General features: G+C 39.4%; 1 protein-coding gene across 1 annotated transcript; it reads left to right on the top strand.

Annotated features, from left to right (window-relative positions):
• The first annotated feature begins 213 nt into the window (after positions 1-213).
• LOC138316468 (sodium- and chloride-dependent taurine transporter-like) lies at positions 214-20,770 on the top strand. Its single transcript, XM_069258162.1, has 10 exons — positions 214-231; positions 13,679-13,813; positions 14,262-14,365; positions 14,489-14,613; positions 15,007-15,119; positions 15,250-15,387; positions 16,191-16,293; positions 19,309-19,409; positions 19,700-19,870; positions 20,708-20,770. Exons 1-10 carry the CDS (start codon positions 214-216, stop codon positions 20,768-20,770), a joined length of 1,071 nt encoding a protein of 356 aa, XP_069114263.1.
• Positions 20,771-21,313: the final 543 nt, after the last annotated feature.

Below are 21,313 nucleotides of genomic sequence, written 5' to 3' on the forward strand. Positions count from 1 at the left end.
TGATAAACGTTTGAAATGAGGCCAGTATAGGGCTTGTATATGTTTGTAGATGGTATATTTGAAAACAGAAGGTTTTTGGTTACCGAAAACGAATATTACAAATTACAATAAGTGTCTATTATGATATATTTACAACATTGTATTCTCTTTACTATATAACGCTACCAACCAGGAAACCGTTTACACTTGCGTAAGAATACACACACCGAAACAATGACTTCCGCAAGTAGTGTAAGTGCGCATCCTATTAGATCTATTGTATCTGTATTGACAAATCCTCAATATTATGAAGTGGGTAGGTCAACATAGGTAGACACTAAATATGTAAAAAAAAAATGGAATTATTTTAAGTCTGTTTCTAACAGGGGAGATAATCAAGATATGAATTTTATGAAAATTTTTGTCAAATTTTAGTGTGGAATTCAACGAAAGATGGAAACCCCCACATAAAGGGTTAGCAAGGTGGTACTTCTTAACCAATTTTCGTTCACATCGATGTCCCGCTTCAAAATAAGTAATGATTGACCGGATTTGAAAACTTTTAACCCGGACAGTGGGACAAAACGTTAACATTGTCGTCTATGGAAAATCATTTGGTTATACGGTCTCTATTGTTAGACGTAGCTTTACAGGTCTGGTTTCGATTACATCTAGTGATAACAAGCGAGCTGTACTGTATTGTTTTTATCCCCTCTTATGTTCATTTTATTTTCTATATAGGTCCCGAGCAAAAGACACTGAGTGTATGCGTAATATAAATACCAAATATTTCACCTAAATATTAGATGATACATTTTTACAGAGATGGCGAAAAGTTACCACACCAATCTTGCCTAAAGATCGATGTCATCCTAGCTGGAAGTGAATTGTTCGAGAGTAAGAACCATACAAACTGAGAGAGAAACGTGTACATCGACAGAGAAATAATACCGAGGATATATCAACGAATTTTGATAGGAAATGGTGACAAATTTATGAAAGCAGTTACATTAATTGCATGTAATTTAGTACTGATACAATATATAGAACAAATCAGACAAATCATGATTGACTATTATCAATCCTAACGATTTTAGTAGAGACATTTGTTATGATGACCGTGTAAGTGAAGATCTGTGTTATGAGGACCGTGTAGAAGAAGAGATCTGTGTTATGATAACCGTATAAGTAGAGATCTGTAATTACCGTGGAAGTAGAGATCTGTGTGTTATGATGAACGTGTAAGTAGAGATCTATGTTTATGGTGACCGTGTTAGTGGGAGATTGTGTGATGGTGACCGTGTGAGTAGAGATCAGTGTTATGGTGACCGTGTAAGTAGAGATCTGTGTTATGGTGACCGTGTGAGTAAAGATCTTTGTTATGATCACCTTGTGAGTAGAGATCAGTGTTATGATGACCATGTAAGTGAAGATCTGTGTTATGGTGACCGTGTAAGTGGAGATATGTGTTATGATGACCGTGTAAGTAGAGATCTGTGTTATGGTGACCGTGTGATTAAAGATCTGTGTTATGATCACCTTGTGAGTAGAGATCAGTGTTATGATGACCGTGTAAGTGAAGATCTGTGTTATGGTGACCGTGTAAGTGGAGATATGTGTTATGATGACTGTGTGAGTAAAGATCTGTTTTATGATGACCGGGAATGTAGGAAATCTGTGATATAATGACCGTGTAAGTGGAGATCTGTGTTATGCGCCCTGCAGGGTAGGGCATTAGAATTGTACCTGTTTGCCCCTATATCATAATCCTAAAAGGCGGCTAAATTTAGGATCTTATCTTTTCTCTTCTTCCTAACTGACTTTATCTTTCCTAATGCCTCCCTTAGCATCGCCTCACTTTTGGCCTTGAGTTGAGCGTTCACCCCTGTGAGGGAGGCTCTGGGTTTTGTCCGCTGGCCGAGACACACCAAAGTCTATATATGTAGTAGTTTCTGCTCATGTTGGCGCTCAGCATACAGGAAGTGGGACGACTAGTTCGCTAGTTGTCAGTATAATGTGCCCGATGGGGCGTGTAGCTTGGTGTCTTCGGCGGCATGATTCAGTGATATAGCACTATAAAAAGAGCAACAGTTCCACTATACAAGAAGACAAAACACGAACATACCGCAGTCTCCCAAAACACGCACCTCGCACTTCACACACTCTACATACTGCATGCATGGGGGCCGTCCATACATGACCCAGGCTGTTAATAGGACGTTAAAATAATCAATCGAACAAACAAAAACGTAATGCTCACCGTGTAAGTGGAAATCTATGTTTTAATCACCGTGTAAGTTAAGATAATTTGTGTTATGATGACCGTGTAAGTGGATATCTGTGTTATAATGACCGTGTAAGTGGATATCTGTGTTATAATGATCCGTGTAAGTAAAGATCTGTCTTATGATCACCGTTTTAGTAGAGATCTGTGTTATGATGACCGTGTGAGTAAAGATCCTTGTTATGGTGACTGTGTAAGTGGATATCTGTGTTATAATGACCGTGTAATTGGAAATCTGTCTTATGATCACCGTGTTAGTGGAGATCTGTGTTATAATGACTGTTTAAAGTGGAGATTGGTGTACCGTGTTAGTAGGACATTACTGTGTTTTATGATGGCCGTGTACTGATGACCGTGGTACAGTGGAGATCTGTGTTATTGTGACCGTGACAGTAAGTGGAGATCCGTGTTATGATTGACCCGTGTAAGTAGAGATCTGTGTTATTGTGACAGTGTAAGTGGAGATCCGTGTTATGATGACCTTGTCAGTTAATGATCTGTTATGAAGACCGTGTAAGTAAGTAAAAAATATGTGAAACATTTATTTATGATGAATCGTGTACCGACATTAAAGCTCAGACATATTGATAACTTTAGTTTTAAATTATTTTAATTAATTTTTGTTTCAATGGATGTATGTTCTTATTTTATATAAATATCAAGAAGCTGTACCTGCAGTTGAGTAAGGCTTTTTATTTTTAACAAGATATTTTACGTTGAATTTCGAAAAGCATTGAGTTCTTTAGTCATTAAGTATTATTAAAAAAGAGATATATATCCAAAGTTGGTATGTACTTCAGAATGTAATATAACATATATATCATCAGTACATAGTACTCATGTATCACCAGCTGTTACTAGTAATCACTTTTGTTGTTTAGTTTGTTTAGGTCAAACAATATTAGTTACGAAATCTTTGATCTTAGTTTTTCAGTATTCAAGATTTTATTTCAACTCAGTTACACGTTGTGCACAACGTAGGAACTATAAATGATAACATAGATAGTACCAACAAGTATGTATGTAAAGTATTAAAGGGACAATTCAGTGAGGCTAATTCTGTTTCATAACACGAAGCAAAATATGACATAATTGTATTGTTCCCACACATTCCTTATGAAACATATGACAAGAAATAGTGACATAAATTCCGATAACATTGGTAAGTATTTTGATTTAATTACCATTGAAATTCCGAATCGGTTGTATCAATACGATTAAGCAGGTAGAACAAGTACGCAGACCACTTACCCGAGGTAAAGTCACGCACGTTAAACAAATATAATACATTACCACTGAGGAGTTGAGGAAAATTACTTTTAGACAATAATATGCATCTAATAACGTTAACACAACTGTAACAGCGTTTTGAGTAGTTCTAGACAAAAAAAATCTTTACTACACAGGCAAGGGTAAGGGTTCGGCGTACAAGGCTATGTATAATGGCGATTAAACATTTCACATACATTTGACTACAGTGAGCTTTTCTGACATATCACAATTAAACTAACTTATCTAATATTTCCATTAGAACTGGTTTGTTTCCGAAATATGTGCAGGTCTTTAATGTACTCTTTAGACGAATTGTCCCTTTAAATTTATTATGTGTACATATATGAGCTTTGATTCGTTATTCATTTGCGGTATATTATACAATCTGGAGTTACCTTTCAAACGTACGTGCAATTTTGATTGAGGGTTGCTACGTAAGTTTATATTTTGGATATTGCAATACTGAGATTAACCTTTTATTATAAAACAGAGGGACTTATAATATAATAGCTGGATACATTATCATATATGACCATCTGGGCAGGACATAATCGTCTTGGAAAAAGGAATATAAGCGTAATCCTTTCCCAATAAATTCGTTATTACAGTAATAACAAAACACAAAGGGAATGTCCGTACCAAAGTATACTTTAGCATGAGCAAATTATATAAACGTTTTCCATTATATTTGAGAAACTTTCCAAATGATGTAAGCACCAAAACTGGAAGTTTATAAAAGGACTTTGGGTACAAATGTAACATTCAGGTAATATGTCGTCCGGTTGAATGCAATATTCACGTATAACAACAGGTAATGTGTCGTAAGAGCGGGGTAAGGTGGTAGGGGTGGTAGTTATGGAACAACAGGTAGAATGTGTCGTCCGGGTAAGGTGTTAGGTATAGGGTAAACAACAACAGGTAACCAATCAGGTGTGTCGTCCGGGTAAGGTTGGTATAACAACAGGATAATGTAGTCGTACCTTGTAAGGTGGGTAAAACAAAGGTAATGTGTCGTCCGTGGTAAGGTGGGTATAATAACAGGTAATGTGTCGTCCTGGTATGGTGTGGTTATAACAACAGGTTATGTGTCGTCCAGGTAAGGTGGGTATAAACAAACAGGTATATGTGTCCGTCAGGGTATTTTTTTTTTTTTTTTTTGGAATATAAAACTACAGGTAATGTATTCGTTACCGGGTAAAGGGTGGATAGGTGAACAACAGGTAATGTTTGTCGTCCGGGTAAGGTGGGTATAACATAACAGGTAATGTAATCGTCCGGGTTAAGGTGGTGTATAACAACAGGTAATGTATCGTCCGGGTAGGTGGGTTAATAACTCAGGGTAATGTAGCGTCCCGGGTAAGGTGAGTATAACAACAGGTTAATGTGGTCGTCCGGGTACATGTGTGGGTATAACAACAGGTAATTGTGTCGTCCCGGGTAAAGGTGGGTATAACAACAGGTAATGTGGGTCGTCCGGGTAAGGTGGGTTTTAACAAAACAGTTGGTAATGTGTCGTCATGTAAGGTGGGTATAACACTAGGTAAATGTTTCGTCGGGTAAGGTGGGTATAATAACAGGTAATGTTGTCGTTCCTGGTTAAGGATGAGTATAACTACATGTACATGTGTCGTCCAGTGTAAGGTGGGTATAACAACAGGTAATGTGTCGTCAGGGTAAGGTGGGTATTAACAACAAGGTAATGTGCGTCGTCTGGGTAAGGTGGGTATTAAAAACAGGTAATGTGCTCGTCCTGGGGTATGGTGGGTCTAATAACAGGTAATGTATCGTCCTGGTAAGGTGGTATCTAACTACATGGTAATGTAGTCGTCCGGGTATGGTGGGTATAACAACAGGTAATGTGTCGTCCGGGTAAGGTGGGTATAAAACAACAGGTAATGTGTCGTCCGGGTAAGGTGGGTATAAACAACAGGTAATGTGTCGTCCTGGTAAGGTGGGTATAACAACAGGTAATGTGTCGTCCGGGTAAGGTGGGTATAACTACAGGTAATGTAGTCGTCAGGGTAAGGTGGGTATAACAACAGTAATGTGTCGTCCGGGTAAGGTGGGTATAACAACAGGTAATGTGTCGTCCGGGTAAGGTGGGTATAACAACAGGTAATGTGTCGTCCGGGTAAGGTGGGTATAACAACAGGTAATGTGTCGTCCGGGGTAAGGTGGGTATAACAACAGGTAATGTGTCGTCCGGGTAGGTGGGTATAACAACAGGTAATGTGTCGTCTCGTCGGGTCCTGTAAGGTTGGGTAATAACAACAACAGGTAATGTGTCGTCCTGGTAAGGTGGTATAACAACAGGTAAATACTGTCGTCCTGGGTGGGTATAACAACAGGTAAATGTGTCGTCCAGGGTAAGGTGGGTATAACAACAGGTAATGTGTCGTCCGGGTAAGGTGGTATAACAACAGGTAATGTGTCTGTCCGGGTAAGGTTGGTATAACAACAGGTAATGTGTCGTCCTGGTAAGGTGGGTATAACAACAGGTAATGTGTCGTCCGGGTAAGGTGGGTATAAACAACAGGTAATGTGTCGTCCGGGTAAGGTGGGTATAACAACAGGTAATGTGTCGTACCCGGGTTAAGGTTTGGTATAACAATAGGTAATGTGTCGTCCTGGTAAGGTTGGTATAACAACTAGGTAATGTGTCGTCCTTGTAAGGTGGGTATAACAACAGGTAATGTGTCGTCCTGGTAAGGTGTGTATAACAACAGGTAATGTGTCGTCTGGTAAGGTGGGTATAACAACAGGTATATGTACCGTCCGGTAAGGTGGGTATAACAAACATAGGTAAATGTGTCGTCCGGGTAAGGTGGGTATAACAACAGGTAATGTGTCCGTCCGGGTAAGGTGGGTATAACAACAGGTAATGTGTCGTCCGGGTAAGGTGGGTATAACAACAGGTAATGTCGTCGGTAAGTGGGAAACCACAGGTCGTCCGGGTAAGGTGGGTATAACAACAGGATAATGTGTGTCGTCCGGTAAGGTGGGTATAACAACAGGTTATGTGTCGTCGGGGGTAAGGTTGGTATAACAAACAATGTTGTCCTCAAGGGTATAACATCAGGTAATGTGTCGTCCTGGTAAGGTTGGTATAACAACAGGTAATGTGTCGTCCGGGTAAGGTCGTTATAACAACAGGTAATGTGTCGTCCGGGTAAGGTGGGGTATAACAACAGGTAATATGGTCGTCCGGTTTAAGGTGGGTATAACAACAGGTAATGTGTCGTCCGGGTAAGGTGGGTATAACAACAGGTAATGTGTCATCCGGGTAAGGTGGGTATAACAACAGGTAATGTGTCGTCCGGGTAAGGTGGGTATAAACAACAGGTAATGTGTCGTCTGGGTAAGGTCGTTATAACAACAGGTAATGTGTCGTCCGGGTAAGGTGGGTATAAACAACAGGTAATAATGTCGTCCGGGTAAGGTGGGTATAACAACAGGTAATGTGTCGTCCGGGTAAGGTGGGGTATAACAACAGGTAATGTGTCGTCCGGGTAAGGTGGGTATAACAACAGGTAATGTGTCGTCCGGGTAAGGTGGGTATATAACAACAGGTAATGTGTCGTCCGGGTAAGGTGGGTATCAACAACAGGTAATGTGTCGTCCGGGTAAGGTGGGTATAACAACAGGTAATGTGTCGTCCGGGTAAGGTGGGTATAACAACAGGTAATGTGTCGTCCGGGGAAGGTGGGTATATAACAACAGGTAATGTGTCGTCCGGGTAAGGTGGTATTAACAACAGGTAATGTGTCGTCCGGGTAAGGTGGGTATAACAACAGGTAATGTGTCGTCCGGGTAAGGTGGGTATAACAACAGGTAATGTGTCGTCGGGGTAAGGTGGGTATAACAACAGGTAATGTGTCGTCCGGGTAAAGGTGGGTATAATAACAGGTAATGTGTCGTCCGGGTAAGGTGAAGTATAACAACAGGTAATGGTGTCGTCCGGGTAAGGTGGGTATAACAACAGGTAATGTGTCGTCCGGGTAAGGTGGGTATAACAACAGGTAATGTATCGTCCGGGTAAGGTGGGTATAACAACAGGTAATGTGTCGTCCGGGTAAGGTGGGTATAACAACAGGTAATGTGTCGTCCGGGTAAGGTGGGTATAACAACAGGTAATGTAGTCGTCCGGGTAAGGTGGGTATAACAACAGGTAATGTGTCGTCCGGGTAAGGTGGGTATAACAACAGGTAATGTGTCGTCCGGGTAAGGTGGGTATAACAACAGGTAATGTGTCGTCCGGGTAAGGTGGGTATAACAACAGGTAATGTTTCGTCCGGGTAAGGTGGGTATAACAACAGGTAATGTGTCGTCCGGGTAAGGTGGGTATAACAACAGGTAATGTGTCGTCCGGGTAAGGTGGGTATAACAACAGGTAATGTGTCGTCCTGGTAAGGTGGGTATAACAACAGGTAATGTGTCGTCCGGGTAAGGTGGGTATAACAACAGGTAATGTGTCGTCCGGGTAAGGTGGGTATAACAACAGGTAATGTGTCGTCCGGTAAGGTGGGTATAACAACAGGTAATGTGTCGTCCGGGTAAGGTGGGGTATAACAACAGGTAATGTATGTCGTCCGGTAAGGTGGGTATAACAACAGGTAATGTGTCGTCCGGGTAATGGTGGGTATAACAACAGGTAATGTGTCGTCCGGGTAAGGTGGGTATAACAACAGGTAATGTGTCGTCCGGGTAAGGTGGGTATAAACAACAGGTAATGTGTCGTCCGGGTAAGGTGGGTATAACAACAGGTAATGTGTCGTCCGGGTAAGGTGGGTATAACAACAGGTAATGTGTCGTCCGGGTAAGGTGGGTATAACAACAGGTAATGTGTCGTCCGGGTAAGGTGGGTATAACAACAGGTAATGTGTCGTCGGGTAAGGTGGGGTATAACAACAGGTAATGTGTCGTCCGGGTAAGGTGGGTATAACAACAGGTAATGTGTCGTCCGGGTAAGGTGGGTATAACAACAGGTAATGTGTCGTCCGGGTAAGGTGGGTATAACAACAGGTAATGTGTCGTCCGGGTAAGGTGGGTTATAACAACAGGTAATGTGTCGTCCGGGTAAGGTGGGTATAACAACAGGTAATGTGTCGTCCGGGTAAGGTGGGTATAACAACAGGTAATGTGTCGTCCGGGTAAGGTGGGTATAACAACAGGTAATGTGTCGTCCGGGTAAGGTGGGTTATAACAACAGGTAATGTGTCGTCCGGGTAAGGTGGGTATAACAACAGGTAATGTGTCGTCCGGGTAAGGTGGGTATATAACAACAGGTAATGTGTCGTCCGGGTAAGGTGGGTATAACAACAGGTAATGTGTCGTCCGGGTAAGGTGGGTATAACAACAGGTAATGTGTCGTCCGGGTAAGGTGGGTATAACAACAGGTAATGTGTCGTCCGGGTAAGGTGGGTATAACAACAGGTAATGTGTCGTCCGGGTAAGGTGGGTATAACAAAGGTAATGTCGTCAGGTAAGGTGGTATAACAACAGGTAATGTATCGTCCGGGTAGGTGGGTATAACTCAGGTAATGTGTCGTCCGGGTAAGGTGGGTATAACAACAGGTAATGTGTCGTCCGGGTAAGGTGGGTATAACAACAGGTAATGTGTCGTCCGGGTAAGGTGGGTATAACAACAGGTAATGTGTCGTCCGGGTAAGGTGGGTATAACAACAGGTAATGTGTCGTCCGGGTAAGGTGGGTATAAACAACAGGTAATGTGTCGTCCGGGTAAGGTGGGTATAAACAACAGGTAATGTGCTCGTCCGGGTAAGGTGGGTATAACAACAGGTAATGTGTCGTCCGGGTAAGGTGGGTATAACAACAGGTAATGTGTCGTCCGGGTAAGGTGGTATAACAACAGGTAATGTGTCGTCCTGGTAAGGTTGGTATAACAACAGGTAATGTGTCGTCCGGGTAAGGTGGGTATAACAACAGGTAATGTGTCGTCCGGGTAAGGTGGGTATAACAACAGGTAATGTGTCGTCCGGGTAAGGTGGTATAACAACAGGTAATGTGTCGTCCTCGGTAAGGTGGGTATAACAACAGGTAATGTGTCGTCCGGGTAAGGTGGGTATAACAACAGGTAATGTGTCGTCCTGGTAAGGTGAGTATAACAACAGGTAATGTGTCGTCCGGGTAAGGTGGGTATAACAACAGGTAATGTGTCGTCCGGGTAAGGTGGGGTATAACAACAGTAATGTGTCGTCCAGGTAAGGTGGGTATAACAACAGGTAATGTGTCGTCCGGGTAAGGTGGGTATAAACAACAGGTAATGTGTCGTCCGGGGTAAGGTGGGTATAAACAATAGATAATGTGTCGTCCGGGTAAGGTGGGTTATAACAACAGGTAATGTGTCGTCCGGGTAAGGTGGGTATAACAACAGGTAATGTGTCGTCCGGGTAAGGTGGGTATAACAACAGGTAATGTGTCGTCCGGGTAAGGTGGGTATAACAACAGGTAATGTGTCGTCCTACGGGTAAGGTGGGTATAACAACAGGTAATGTGTCGTCCGGGTAAGGTGGGTATAACAACAGGTAATGTGTCGTCCGGGTAAGGTGGGTATAACAATAGGTAATGTGTCGTCCAGGTAAGGTGTGTATAACAACAGGTAATGTATCGTCCGGGTAGGTGGGTATAACTACAGGTAATGTGTCGTCCGGGTAAGGTGGGTATAACACAGGTAATGTGTCGTCCGGTAAGGTGGGTATAACAACAGGTAATGTGTCGTCCGGGTAAGGTGGGTATAACAACAGGTAATGTGTCGTCCGGGTAAGGTGGGTATAACAACAGGTAATGTGTCGTCCGGGTAAGGTTGGTATAACAACAGGTAATGTGTCGTCCGGGTAAGGTGGGTATAACAACAGGTAATGTATCGTCCGGGTAGGTGGGTATAACTACAGGTAATGTGTACCGTCCGGGTAAGGTTGGTATAACAACAGGTTAATGTGTCGTCCGGGTAAGGTGGGTATAACAACAGGTAATGTGTCGTCCGGGTAAGGTGGGTATAACAACAGGTAATGTGTCGTCCGGGTAAGGTGGGTATAACAACAGGTAATGTGTCGTCCGGGTAAGGTGGGTATAAAAACAGGTAATGTGTCGTCCGGGTAAGGTGGGTATAACAACAGGTAATGTGTCGTCCTGGTAAGGTGGGTATAACAACAGGTATATGTGTCGTCCGGGTAAGGTGGGTATAACAACAGGTAATGTGTCGTCCGGGTAAGGTGGGTATAACAACAGGTAATGTGTCGTCCTGGTAAGGTGGGTATAACAACAGGTAATGTGTCGTCCGGGTAAGGTGGGTATAACAACAGGTAATGTGTCGTCCGGGTAAGGTGGGTATATAACAACAGGTAATGTGTCGTCCTGGTAAGGTGGGTATAACAACAGGTAATGTGTCGTCCTGGTAAGGTGGGTATATAACAACAGGTAATGTGTCGTCCAGGTAAGGTGGGTATAACAACAGGTAATGTGTCCGTCCGGGTAAGGTGGGTAATAACAACAGGTAATGTGTCGTCCGGGTAAGGTGGGTATAACAACAGGTAATGTGTCGTCCGGGTAAGGTGGGTATAACAACAGGTAATGTGTCGTCCGGGTAAGGTGGGTATAACAACAGGTAATGTGTCGTCCGGGTAAGGTGGGTATAACAACAGGTTATGTGTCGTCCGGGTAAGGTGGGTATACAACATTTGGTTATGTGTCGTCCGGGTAAGGTGGGTATAACAACAGGTTATGTGTCGTCCGGGTAAGGTGGGTATAACAACAGGTAATGTGTCGTCCGGGTAAGGTGGGTATAACAACAGGTAATGTGTCGTCCGGTTAAGGTGGGTATAACAACAGGTAATGTGTCGTCCGGGTAAGGTGGGTATAACAACAGGTAATGTTGTTGTCCGGGTAAGGTTGGTATAACAACAGGTAAATGTGTCGTCCGGGTAATGTGGGTATAACAACAGGTAATGTGTCGTCCGGGTAAGGTGGGTATAACAACAGGTAATGTGTCGTCCGGGTAAGGTGGGTATAACAACAGGTAATGTGTCGTCCGGGTAAGGTGGGTATAACAACAGGTAATGTGTCGTCCGGGTAAGGTGGGTATAACAACAGGTAATGTGTCGTCCGGGTAAGGTGGGTATAACAACAGGTTATGTGTCGTCCGGGTAAGGTGGGTATATCAACAGGTAATGTGTCTTCCGTCAATCAGCAATACACTTATTCATAACCACTGGTAGCATCCTTATAGAGGTTATTTTTTACAAATGATCAGGTGATTCCCAGGGCCCTGAAGGATGGGTCCTAAGGGACCAATTGGTTTTTTTTTTTATAAACGACTTCTCTGAAACTAAACATGGAATATCATTCATATTGCATTGGTAGTATCCTTTTGGGGATCCGACAAAATTATGTAAATGGTGGGGCCGATTCCGGGCCCTTAAAGGCGGAGCCCAAAGTGGTTTTAGTCATATTGCTATAAACGACAACTACTCTAGATGTTACGAATGAATATCGCTCATATTTTGTATGAAGCGTCCTTATGGGTAATTATAAGTCATGTTGATTTTGAATCTAATCTGCAGCAAATGCGCTGTTGTTTCAGGTTAAAAGTTTTTTAAGAGTTTTGTTAAGAGTTTTTGTCACAAATTAACCAGGTGAGAGATAAGGCCTCATGGGCCTCTTTATATCCGTGGTGTCGGTGTATATGTAAAATATATATTTATATTTGTATATGTATTAACATAAAAAGTTACTATTGCAATTCTTTAAACCAGGATACACTCATATTAAGCACCAGGATGTTTTTATTTCAGTCAGGATGTAAGGTCCAAAACAATGGCGCCTGTCTCACTTTGACCACAACTATTTTGCTGTATCCTATTGGGTCGATGTTTTTTATCCCCGCGATACGCGTTTGCGGGGGATATTAAATTGGGTTCCGTCCATCCGAGATTCTTTTCCGGGCTATAAATCAAAAACCGTTCAAAAAAACTTCTTGAAACTTTCTGTATACATCAGATAAGTACCCTAGTTGTGCCTTTTGCTATTGCGGACCTTCCATTTTGGGAATTTTTCCGTTACCGAGGAAACTTACTCAAAATACCAAATTACTATTTCCTTTTGTTTCCGGTCTATAACAATAAACCGTTCAACGGTGTTACAGGAAATTTTCTGAATATATCAGACAAGTCCCCTTATTTTGCCTTTTGTTATTGCGGACCTTCCATGTTAGGTGGTTATATTTCTGTTACTATGGAAACTAAGATAAAAATAACCAAATTACTACATTCCTTTTTGTTTACGAGCCATAACTCCAAAACCGGTCAACGCAGCTCCATGAATCTTTTTGTGATATATCAGACAAGTGCCCTAATTGTGCTGTTGTGGACCTTCAATGTTTTGTTAACATGGGAACACACTCAGAAACTGTTTGGTTTTTTTTGTCACCTGGTGTTATTTTTTAAGTTTTACAATGCTCGCATATATTTAACATTGGGTCTCTATTCTAACTGCGGGGGCGCGGGGGATAAATCCACGCTTTGCGGCTTCTTGTTCTCTCATATATTCAGTACACCTATTAATACCTGACAGGATGTCCCGATGATTTTACATAACTGTATATTCTCTCGAGAACATAGTTTCCCTTACATCAGTTCCACTAATGGAACCGCGTTATGTCTTTTTTGGTATACGCAATAACACAACACTTGCACTGCCTCGAGAGTTTAAGTACGTATACGTTCTTGTCTAGCTACATGTAACATCACATCAGGAAGGGATCCGGCTTACAAACTCCTTCCATAAAGTAAACATTTGACTTCCTGTGTAAGAGTGTGCGTTGACACCTCGGCTCAAAATGAAGTAGGAAGGTATTTTTAGCCTGATAGAAATAGCAGATTTATAACAGTTTGTCGTCTATTGATGTTTCACCTGACATCGTTTGTTTTCCAAGCATGTTGATAAAACATACCCAGATTTGTAGCAGAGTTAGTTGGAATAGTGCAAAGTGGAGTTCTGATACCTCAAATAGTCATTAATGCACGAAAGAAGTGATATCTGATGTACATTTATCTGTTACTTAAAGAGCGTATACATATCTGCAAATTGTCAAATATCATACCTAATTATTACCTATTATATGTGTAGGTTGTATATTTCACGGCCATATTTCCTTACGTCATACTGACTGTTCTCTTGGTGCGAGGACTGACGCTAGATGGCGCCGGAGAGGGTGTGGTATACTACCTTAAGCCAGACTTGTCAAGGCTAGCTGATATACAGGTATAACAAAGTATATAGTAGTTAATATGGATTGTCGTACAATGTATTTTGGTATAAAATGACTGAAGGAAGTGCCTTGCAAATTAATACGTCATGTTAAAGAATTCTCTTCCAAATCACTTGAACATTTGCAAATAAGAGCGATAACATTGAGCTTCTACCGGATAGATATTACCCTCATCGGAATCAGAGGAGTGTTTAACCGCTTGGTAATATAATGAGATTGCTTCAAATCATCATATCCATGGTGATTATTTTAATCATCATTCCCATATAAAACCAAAACGTAGAAGTGTTTCACACTTCGCGCCCTTATTAACAACATATAGGCACATTCAGATTATTAAATATATATAATTACCATTCCACTGTTTTAAGATAAACTGACGAGTTACGGAAGAATTGGTCTGATATGAAGGTTGATCGTTAGCTACTGTTTTGATCACAGGTGTGGATCGATGGAGGGACACAGGTATTTTTCTCCTATGCTGTAGCATTAAATCAAATCGTAACCCTTGGGAGCTACAACAAATTCACAAATAATTTTTACAGGTAAATATATTTTTATCCATTCGATATTAAGATCTCTCATAATTCATTCCGTTACTTTTGCCTTTTGATAGGGGTCATCTTGATGCACATATATGCACATATATATCAGTTCTTCGTTTTCAGAGATGCTATTCTGATATCGTGTATCAACAGTGGTACTAGTCTGATCGGCGGCTTCGCTGTATTTTCTGTTCTTGGGTTCATGGCTAAACAACACAATATTCCAATAGAAGACGTAGCCAATGCAGGTATGGCATCTTATTTTTTGTGTCTAAATCAAAGCACTGTTAATGCATTATATTGTAGGCGTTAACTGACTAAATATGAAAATATGGATCTACATCTAAAATCTTAATATGATAGCATACATTTAATTTTTGCATTGTATGAATTTTTCTACAATGTGTTTTCTGTAGATTAAAACTACTCACAGAATATTTCACTCATAATATAATTAACATATTCATAGAATTTTATTTCATATGAAGTTGAATATTAACAACATTTTAATACCGATATATTGTTTAACAACTCCTCAACAACAAATTTGTTTGTACTTACCTTTGTTAAAACATTCCTATGTAATGTATTCGTGAAATTCCCCTTTTGTATGATGTGTGACCTGTTTACTTCTGGTCCAGGTCCCGGTCTTGCTTTCATTACCTACCCTAACGCTGTCACACAGATGCCGATCTCTCCACTATGGGCCGCACTCTTCTTTTTGATGATACTTCTGCTTGGACTCGATAGTCAAGTGAGTAAACATTGATACATAACAACTACAATCATATCAACATTTATTAAGAAACCATTCTCATTATTCATTGTCCATTAGGTTTTGATTTGTATGATTTTTTGACAATACTCTTACATGATCTGTTAAGTTTGCTGGGGTTGAAGCTGTGATTACTGCGATGATGGATTTGTTTCCCAACTTAATGCGGAGAGGAAATCGCCGGATGTTTATAGTCGGAGTGTACTGTCTTGTGACCTTCCTCGTTGGTTTGTCCATGGTATCAAGGGTAGGTGATATATGACTATCTGACTTGTCTTGTATGTGTGTAAGTCATTGTGGGTAGAAGGCGGGGGAGGGGGGAGGGGCTAAGTTATAAATACTTGATGAGAAACATAGAGAGCCTTCTCGAAAAAAAAAGACTGTGTCTTTATTAAAATTCACATTCTAGTTTCAGAATTTTGGTGTTATTTGTATCACGAGAAATTTATTCTTGCAATTTTTTCGCTTAAAGTAGACACGCAAAAGTGTTTCCCTCTGCTATAAAAATCCATCTCACTATTTGAAAACAAATATTCAACTTATCATTTTTGCGATGTTGTTTTAATGCAGAGATTACACAATAAAGCAAACATGAAAGAAACTTAGTTTGCAATATTGGTCATAATGTTAATTTCGATTTATATATATATTTAAATATTAATCATATTTTTGCTGCAACGTTCTGATGTACAGATAAAACATCTTCAAGTCAATTTGACCTGAAAAGAGCATGATATGAAACTCACAAAAATCACCTGAAAATGACTTGAAATCGAGATCAAATTCACATATAGAAAACGTCAGGTCATGTGAATTATGTCAAATTTTCAACATGTATTTCAGGTCAATTGCAAATTAAAAAAAACCAACAACTTATTTAGGTAAAATACAATGTAATCATGTCAAATTCAGGAGAATTGCAAATCATGCTCTTGACCTGATTTAACGTTTGAGTAAGTAATTTCCACTAATAATCTATTAGTTAGTTAACACCGAAGACGATTCTGATAATGTCATAAAACCGTACATACCGACGATTCTTTTTTCCAGGGTGGGATGTACATCTTCCAGCTATTTGACTACTACTCGGCCAGTGGTATGGTTCTGTTGTGGTCTGTATTTTGGGAAGTTGTCGTCATAGCCTGGATCTTTGGTACGTTGTCGTGTATCACTTCTTGTCGCTATATACAAAGTTATGTCACCTGTAGAGTTACATCTACCCGACTATAATATATGACTCACAAAACGAAAATACAGTAAGAACTGATGTTTACAAGCAGATTAATTGAACAGGATAAAACTGTTTATCATAACCCAACAACATTCACAAAATATGACATCAATCCTTATAATGTCAAAATTTCCAATATCTCTGCAAATTGAACACAAAATTGAGGCGATATCATAGAAATTATTTAGGAGATAATATATATAATCACTCGTTTCATTTTTTAGAGGGATGTTTTCTTAGTTATAGAGTCTCTTATTATCTATCCTGTTTGCGAATACTGAATCGCAAATTTGTGTTAATTTTTATATCTGCATATGTATTTTCCTGAATTTTTATACCAACGTTTTCAAGTTTCTCAGTCTCTAGGTTATTAGATATATTTCAGTCTTACTGAATTTCAGATTTACTTTACACTCATAATATAAATACAAAATGAAAATTGGCCTCTCAGAGATAAGCAAAATATTTTGTCCGTGAATATAGCTTAGGGCCAGCTGCATATTATATGATATTCAGAACACCCGATGCTTTCTGAGCTCGTGTACGTTTTAGAGATCAAAGGTAGGAAAATTCCAGATTTAGTCGCCTTTTACGATCATGGGGTGGGGCATTAGGCAGAATTCTAGCATCATACATTCAGTGTAGTTGTTGCGTAGGATTTACTTTTAAAACAAATTGAAATAACTTAAAGGCATGCTATAAATATTTGGAAAAACTGCAGATGCTTAGTTGACGGATGTCATTCAGTACTCAATATTTATATTTTCTCTTCGTTTTACTTCAATGAAGCTAGTACCAATCACTCCATTTTCAAAGAAGGTGCTTGGTCACGCGCTGACCTCTGACCGACGCGAGAATACATTTTGACATTGTTAACATTGTGACCTAGTTTAACGCCTCCTTTTATTCAACTCTCTGCAGTACATTTACAAACACAGACGGTAATGTTCGATAAAGTGATATCAAATATTCTCAGTACTATGAAGGCAATTTCGGAAAGTACGCATACTTTGATAAAACGCTGATATAGGCTCAATCCCTTGGGAAAACAATGCTTAACATACTTGTACCTAACGCAATGAAGTTCACCACGCATCTAAGTAGGTTGAATCGAACTCTAATCGTTACGATAATGAACAATATGCAAACGATGACATAATTTAGAAGCGATAAGTTCCATGTAAACACGCTCAGATTATAAAAACTAACTGACCGCAAACATTTCAAATCGATATATCACTACTTACTTTAAAGCTGACAATGCAAGTTAAAATTATTAAAATGATTTTTTTAATAAGTATACTCTTTTTTTCAAGAATCGTTTATGAGACATTCCCCGGTTGAGGACAGCCATTTTTCGTTTTACATTCCGACGACTCACCGACCCCTATATAAAGCGCGTGAATCGACACACGTGCGCTCATTCATGTACCTAAACACCTAGCAGTCTACAGGTTATATTACCTACAAATAGGTATACAAAACCCTCACCTGTAAAACTATATGGAACTTTTTTAGCAAGAAAACATGTCAACTCCTCCAAGTTGTCAATTAGATGTTTCTCAAAATAAAATCCAACGCAAGTGAATAGAAATCCAAACAATAATCCGTCCACATATCTCCACGTATATCATCGTACCCGATGCACTCAACTGACCATATACACGTGACTACGTACCTGACCCGAACGAGCGACAACTATCAAAAACACACACGTGTCGTTCTACATGTACGTGTAAAACCTACTGTATATTGAAGTGTTTTATTAGTTCGTATTGGACATATGTTGGGATTTAGCTGACAACACATTCATCTATTACTTCAACGAACTATTGTCAGGTGAGTGCAGTGTTTATTTTCAATTTGACATTGTTATTTGCAATATCGGGGCATGAGTATCTGAGACAAGACATGTTTAGAATGATACACGTGTGTCAAGTGTCCCGTGCTTTATATAGGGGGTTGGCCAGTGAAGGTTACTAAGCAGAGCAAAAGAAAAATGGCTGCCACTTCCTTAGATACCACACTGTCATAACTAGGGGATGTCTCAGAAACAATTTTTGAAAAAAAATTTCGTTAAAATATTTTTTTAAAATTTCAACTGCATGTTTTTATCTTGCATTGTCAGCTTTAATCTGAAATTTTGATCCCAAATATTCAGCTGACAATGACATAACCACATTTCAAGAATAACACAAAACTATTTGCCAATGATCTGCGACAAAATCACATTTCAAAGACGTTTAAATATCAATCCCATGTTATTTTACTGCATTGCATTCCATAGACACAGGGGATCGGTTTCACGCCAGTTTTAGTAAATTGGAATTAAATATCAGCTACAAAGACGGAAATACAGCAATCTGTTACATTATTCAATAACTGAAAATGAGCTTTAAAAGTTTTGATTATGTGTAAATAAACCAACTCTTTGGCAATCACCAATCATCAATTTCTTCGAACCTTGTACTGCCCGTACTGTACAGCATATTTAAAGCGACATACAATTTTTATAAAATTAAACCAATAATTTCTGTACTTAAAAAGTATATCAAAGGCCCTGATTAAAACTATTTTCGGAACTATATTTTGTGCTACAGTGTACGTTGGCGACAACAAGATATGTACGATAAAATATGCAACTGGTACAATGTTGCGAAGTTAAAATAATGTTACACCAAATACATCAACTTTGAATTTTTCAATACTGGAAATTTAAAATTTGTTAACGTAAATGAAAGGAGTGTTTACCAAATTTGTTTTTAGCATTCACTGATGAAGCAAGTTCTGCTCGTGCAAAAAGTGCACGGACTGATCTGCAGTTGATTTCATTTGCACGCGATGAACTTTCTTCATCAGTCAATGCAAGCAAGAAAATTGGTCCGCAATCCTTAACACACGCACATGATTTATGCAATTGCGTATTTTGCTCACAAGGTGCTGATAAGTTTTATGACGCTATAGAGATGATGATTGGCTCCCGGATTAATCCTTATCTTCACTTCTGCTGGAAATACCTGTCACCCGTGCTGTGTATGGTAATGTATCCGTTATTATTGTTTGATGGTATTCAATGTAATCGTTATTAATAGTATTTGATGAGAATTATTTGTCATTATAAGAGTTGCATACCTGATGCTAACTGATGCAGTAGCATTGTTAGAGTATTTAATATGTCTGAGCCAATAAAACTCGAAATTGGTTTTTTTTTTTTTTTTTTAGTCATTTTTTTTTTAAATAAAGTCATTTTCCTGTTTATATGTGTCTCTGTTTCTACCCTGTTTGCGATTACGGCCGTATTGGTCACATTATTATTATTTGTTTTTAGGGGCTGCTGTTGGCGAAGTTTATCATGTTTCGTCCACTAAAATACAACAAGACTTACGTGTACCCTGACTGGGCCCAGGGGTTTGGCCTCATCTTAGCACTGTCGTCTATGGTGTGTATCCCTGTCTTCGCGCTCTTCAAACTAGCGACAGCAAGAGGATCATTTAGACAGGTAGGATATAGTGTCGTCTGTTTCCATTCCGTTGTTTGATAAACGTTTGAAATGAGGCCAGTATAGGGCTTGTATATGTTTGTAGATGGTATTTGAAAACAGAAGGTTTTTGGTTACCGAAAACGAATATTACAAATTACAATAAGTGTCTATTATGATATATTTACAACATTGTATTCTCTTTACTATATAACGCTACCAACCAGGAAACCGTTTACACTTGCGTAAGAATACACACACCGAAACAATGACTTCCGCAAGTAGTGTAAGTGCGCATCCTATTAGATCTATTGTATCTGTATTGACAAATCCTCAATATTATGAAGTGGGTAGGTCAACATAGGTAGACACTAAATATGTAAAAAAAAAATGGAATTATTTTTAAGTCTGTTTCTGACAGGGGAGATAATCAAGATATGAATTTTATGAAAATTTTTGTCAATTTTTAGTACGGAATTCAACGAAAGATGGAAACCCCCACATAAAGGGTTAGCAAGGTGGTACTTCTTAACCAATTTTTGTTCACATCGATGTCCCGCTTCAAAATTAGTAATGATTGACCGGATTTGAAAACTTTTAACCCGGACAGTGGGACAAAACGTTAACATTGTCGTCTATGGAAAATCATTTGGTTATACGGTCTCTATTGTTAGACGTAGCTTTACAGGTCTGGTTTCCATTATATCTAGTGGTAACAAGCGAGCTGTACTGTATTGTTTTTATCCCCTCTTATGTTCATTTTATTTTCTATATAGGTCCCGAGCAAAAGACACTGAGTGTATGCGTAATATAAATACCAAATATTTCACCTAAATATTAGATGATACATTTTTACAGAGATGGCGAAAAGTTACCACACCAATCTTGCCTAAAGATCGATGTCATCCTAGCTGGAAGTGAATTGTTCGAGAGTAAGAACCATATACACTGAGAGAGAAACGTGTACATCGACAAAGAAATAATACCGAGGATATATCAACGAATTTTGAAAGGAAATGGTGACAAATTTATGAAAGCAGTTACATCAATTGCATGTAATTTAATACTGATACAATATATAGAACAAATCAGACAAATCATGATTGACTATTATCAATCCTAACGATTTTAGTAGAGACATTTGTTATGATGACCGTGTAAGTGAAGATCTGTGTTATGAGGACCGTGTAAGAAGAGATCTGTGATATGATAACCGTATAAGTAGAGATCTGTAATTACCGTGGAAGTAGAGATCTGTGTTATGATAAACGTGTAAGTAGAGATCTATGTTATGGTCACCGTGTTAGTGGAGATCTGTATTATGATGACCGTGTGAGTAGAGATCAGTGTTATGGTGACTGTGTAAGTAGAGATCTGTGTTATGGTGACCGTGTGAGTAAAGATCTTTGTTATGATCACCTTGTGAGTAGAGATCAGTGTTATGATGACCATGTAAGTGAAGAT

This window comes from Argopecten irradians, chromosome 2, assembly GCF_041381155.1.
Source record: "Argopecten irradians isolate NY chromosome 2, Ai_NY, whole genome shotgun sequence".
Lineage (NCBI taxonomy): Eukaryota > Metazoa > Mollusca > Bivalvia > Pectinida > Pectinidae > Argopecten > Argopecten irradians.

Bases quoted from the DNA above. Each gene is read 5' to 3' on its own strand.
- LOC138316468 (XM_069258162.1), top strand. The intron at 15,120-15,249 runs GTGAGTAAACAT...TGATCTGTTAAG, and splicing joins TGCTTGGACTCGATAGTCAA to TTTGCTGGGGTTGAAGCTGT. The intron at 19,410-19,699 runs GTAATGTATCCG...ATTTGTTTTTAG, and splicing joins TGTCACCCGTGCTGTGTATG to GGGCTGCTGTTGGCGAAGTT.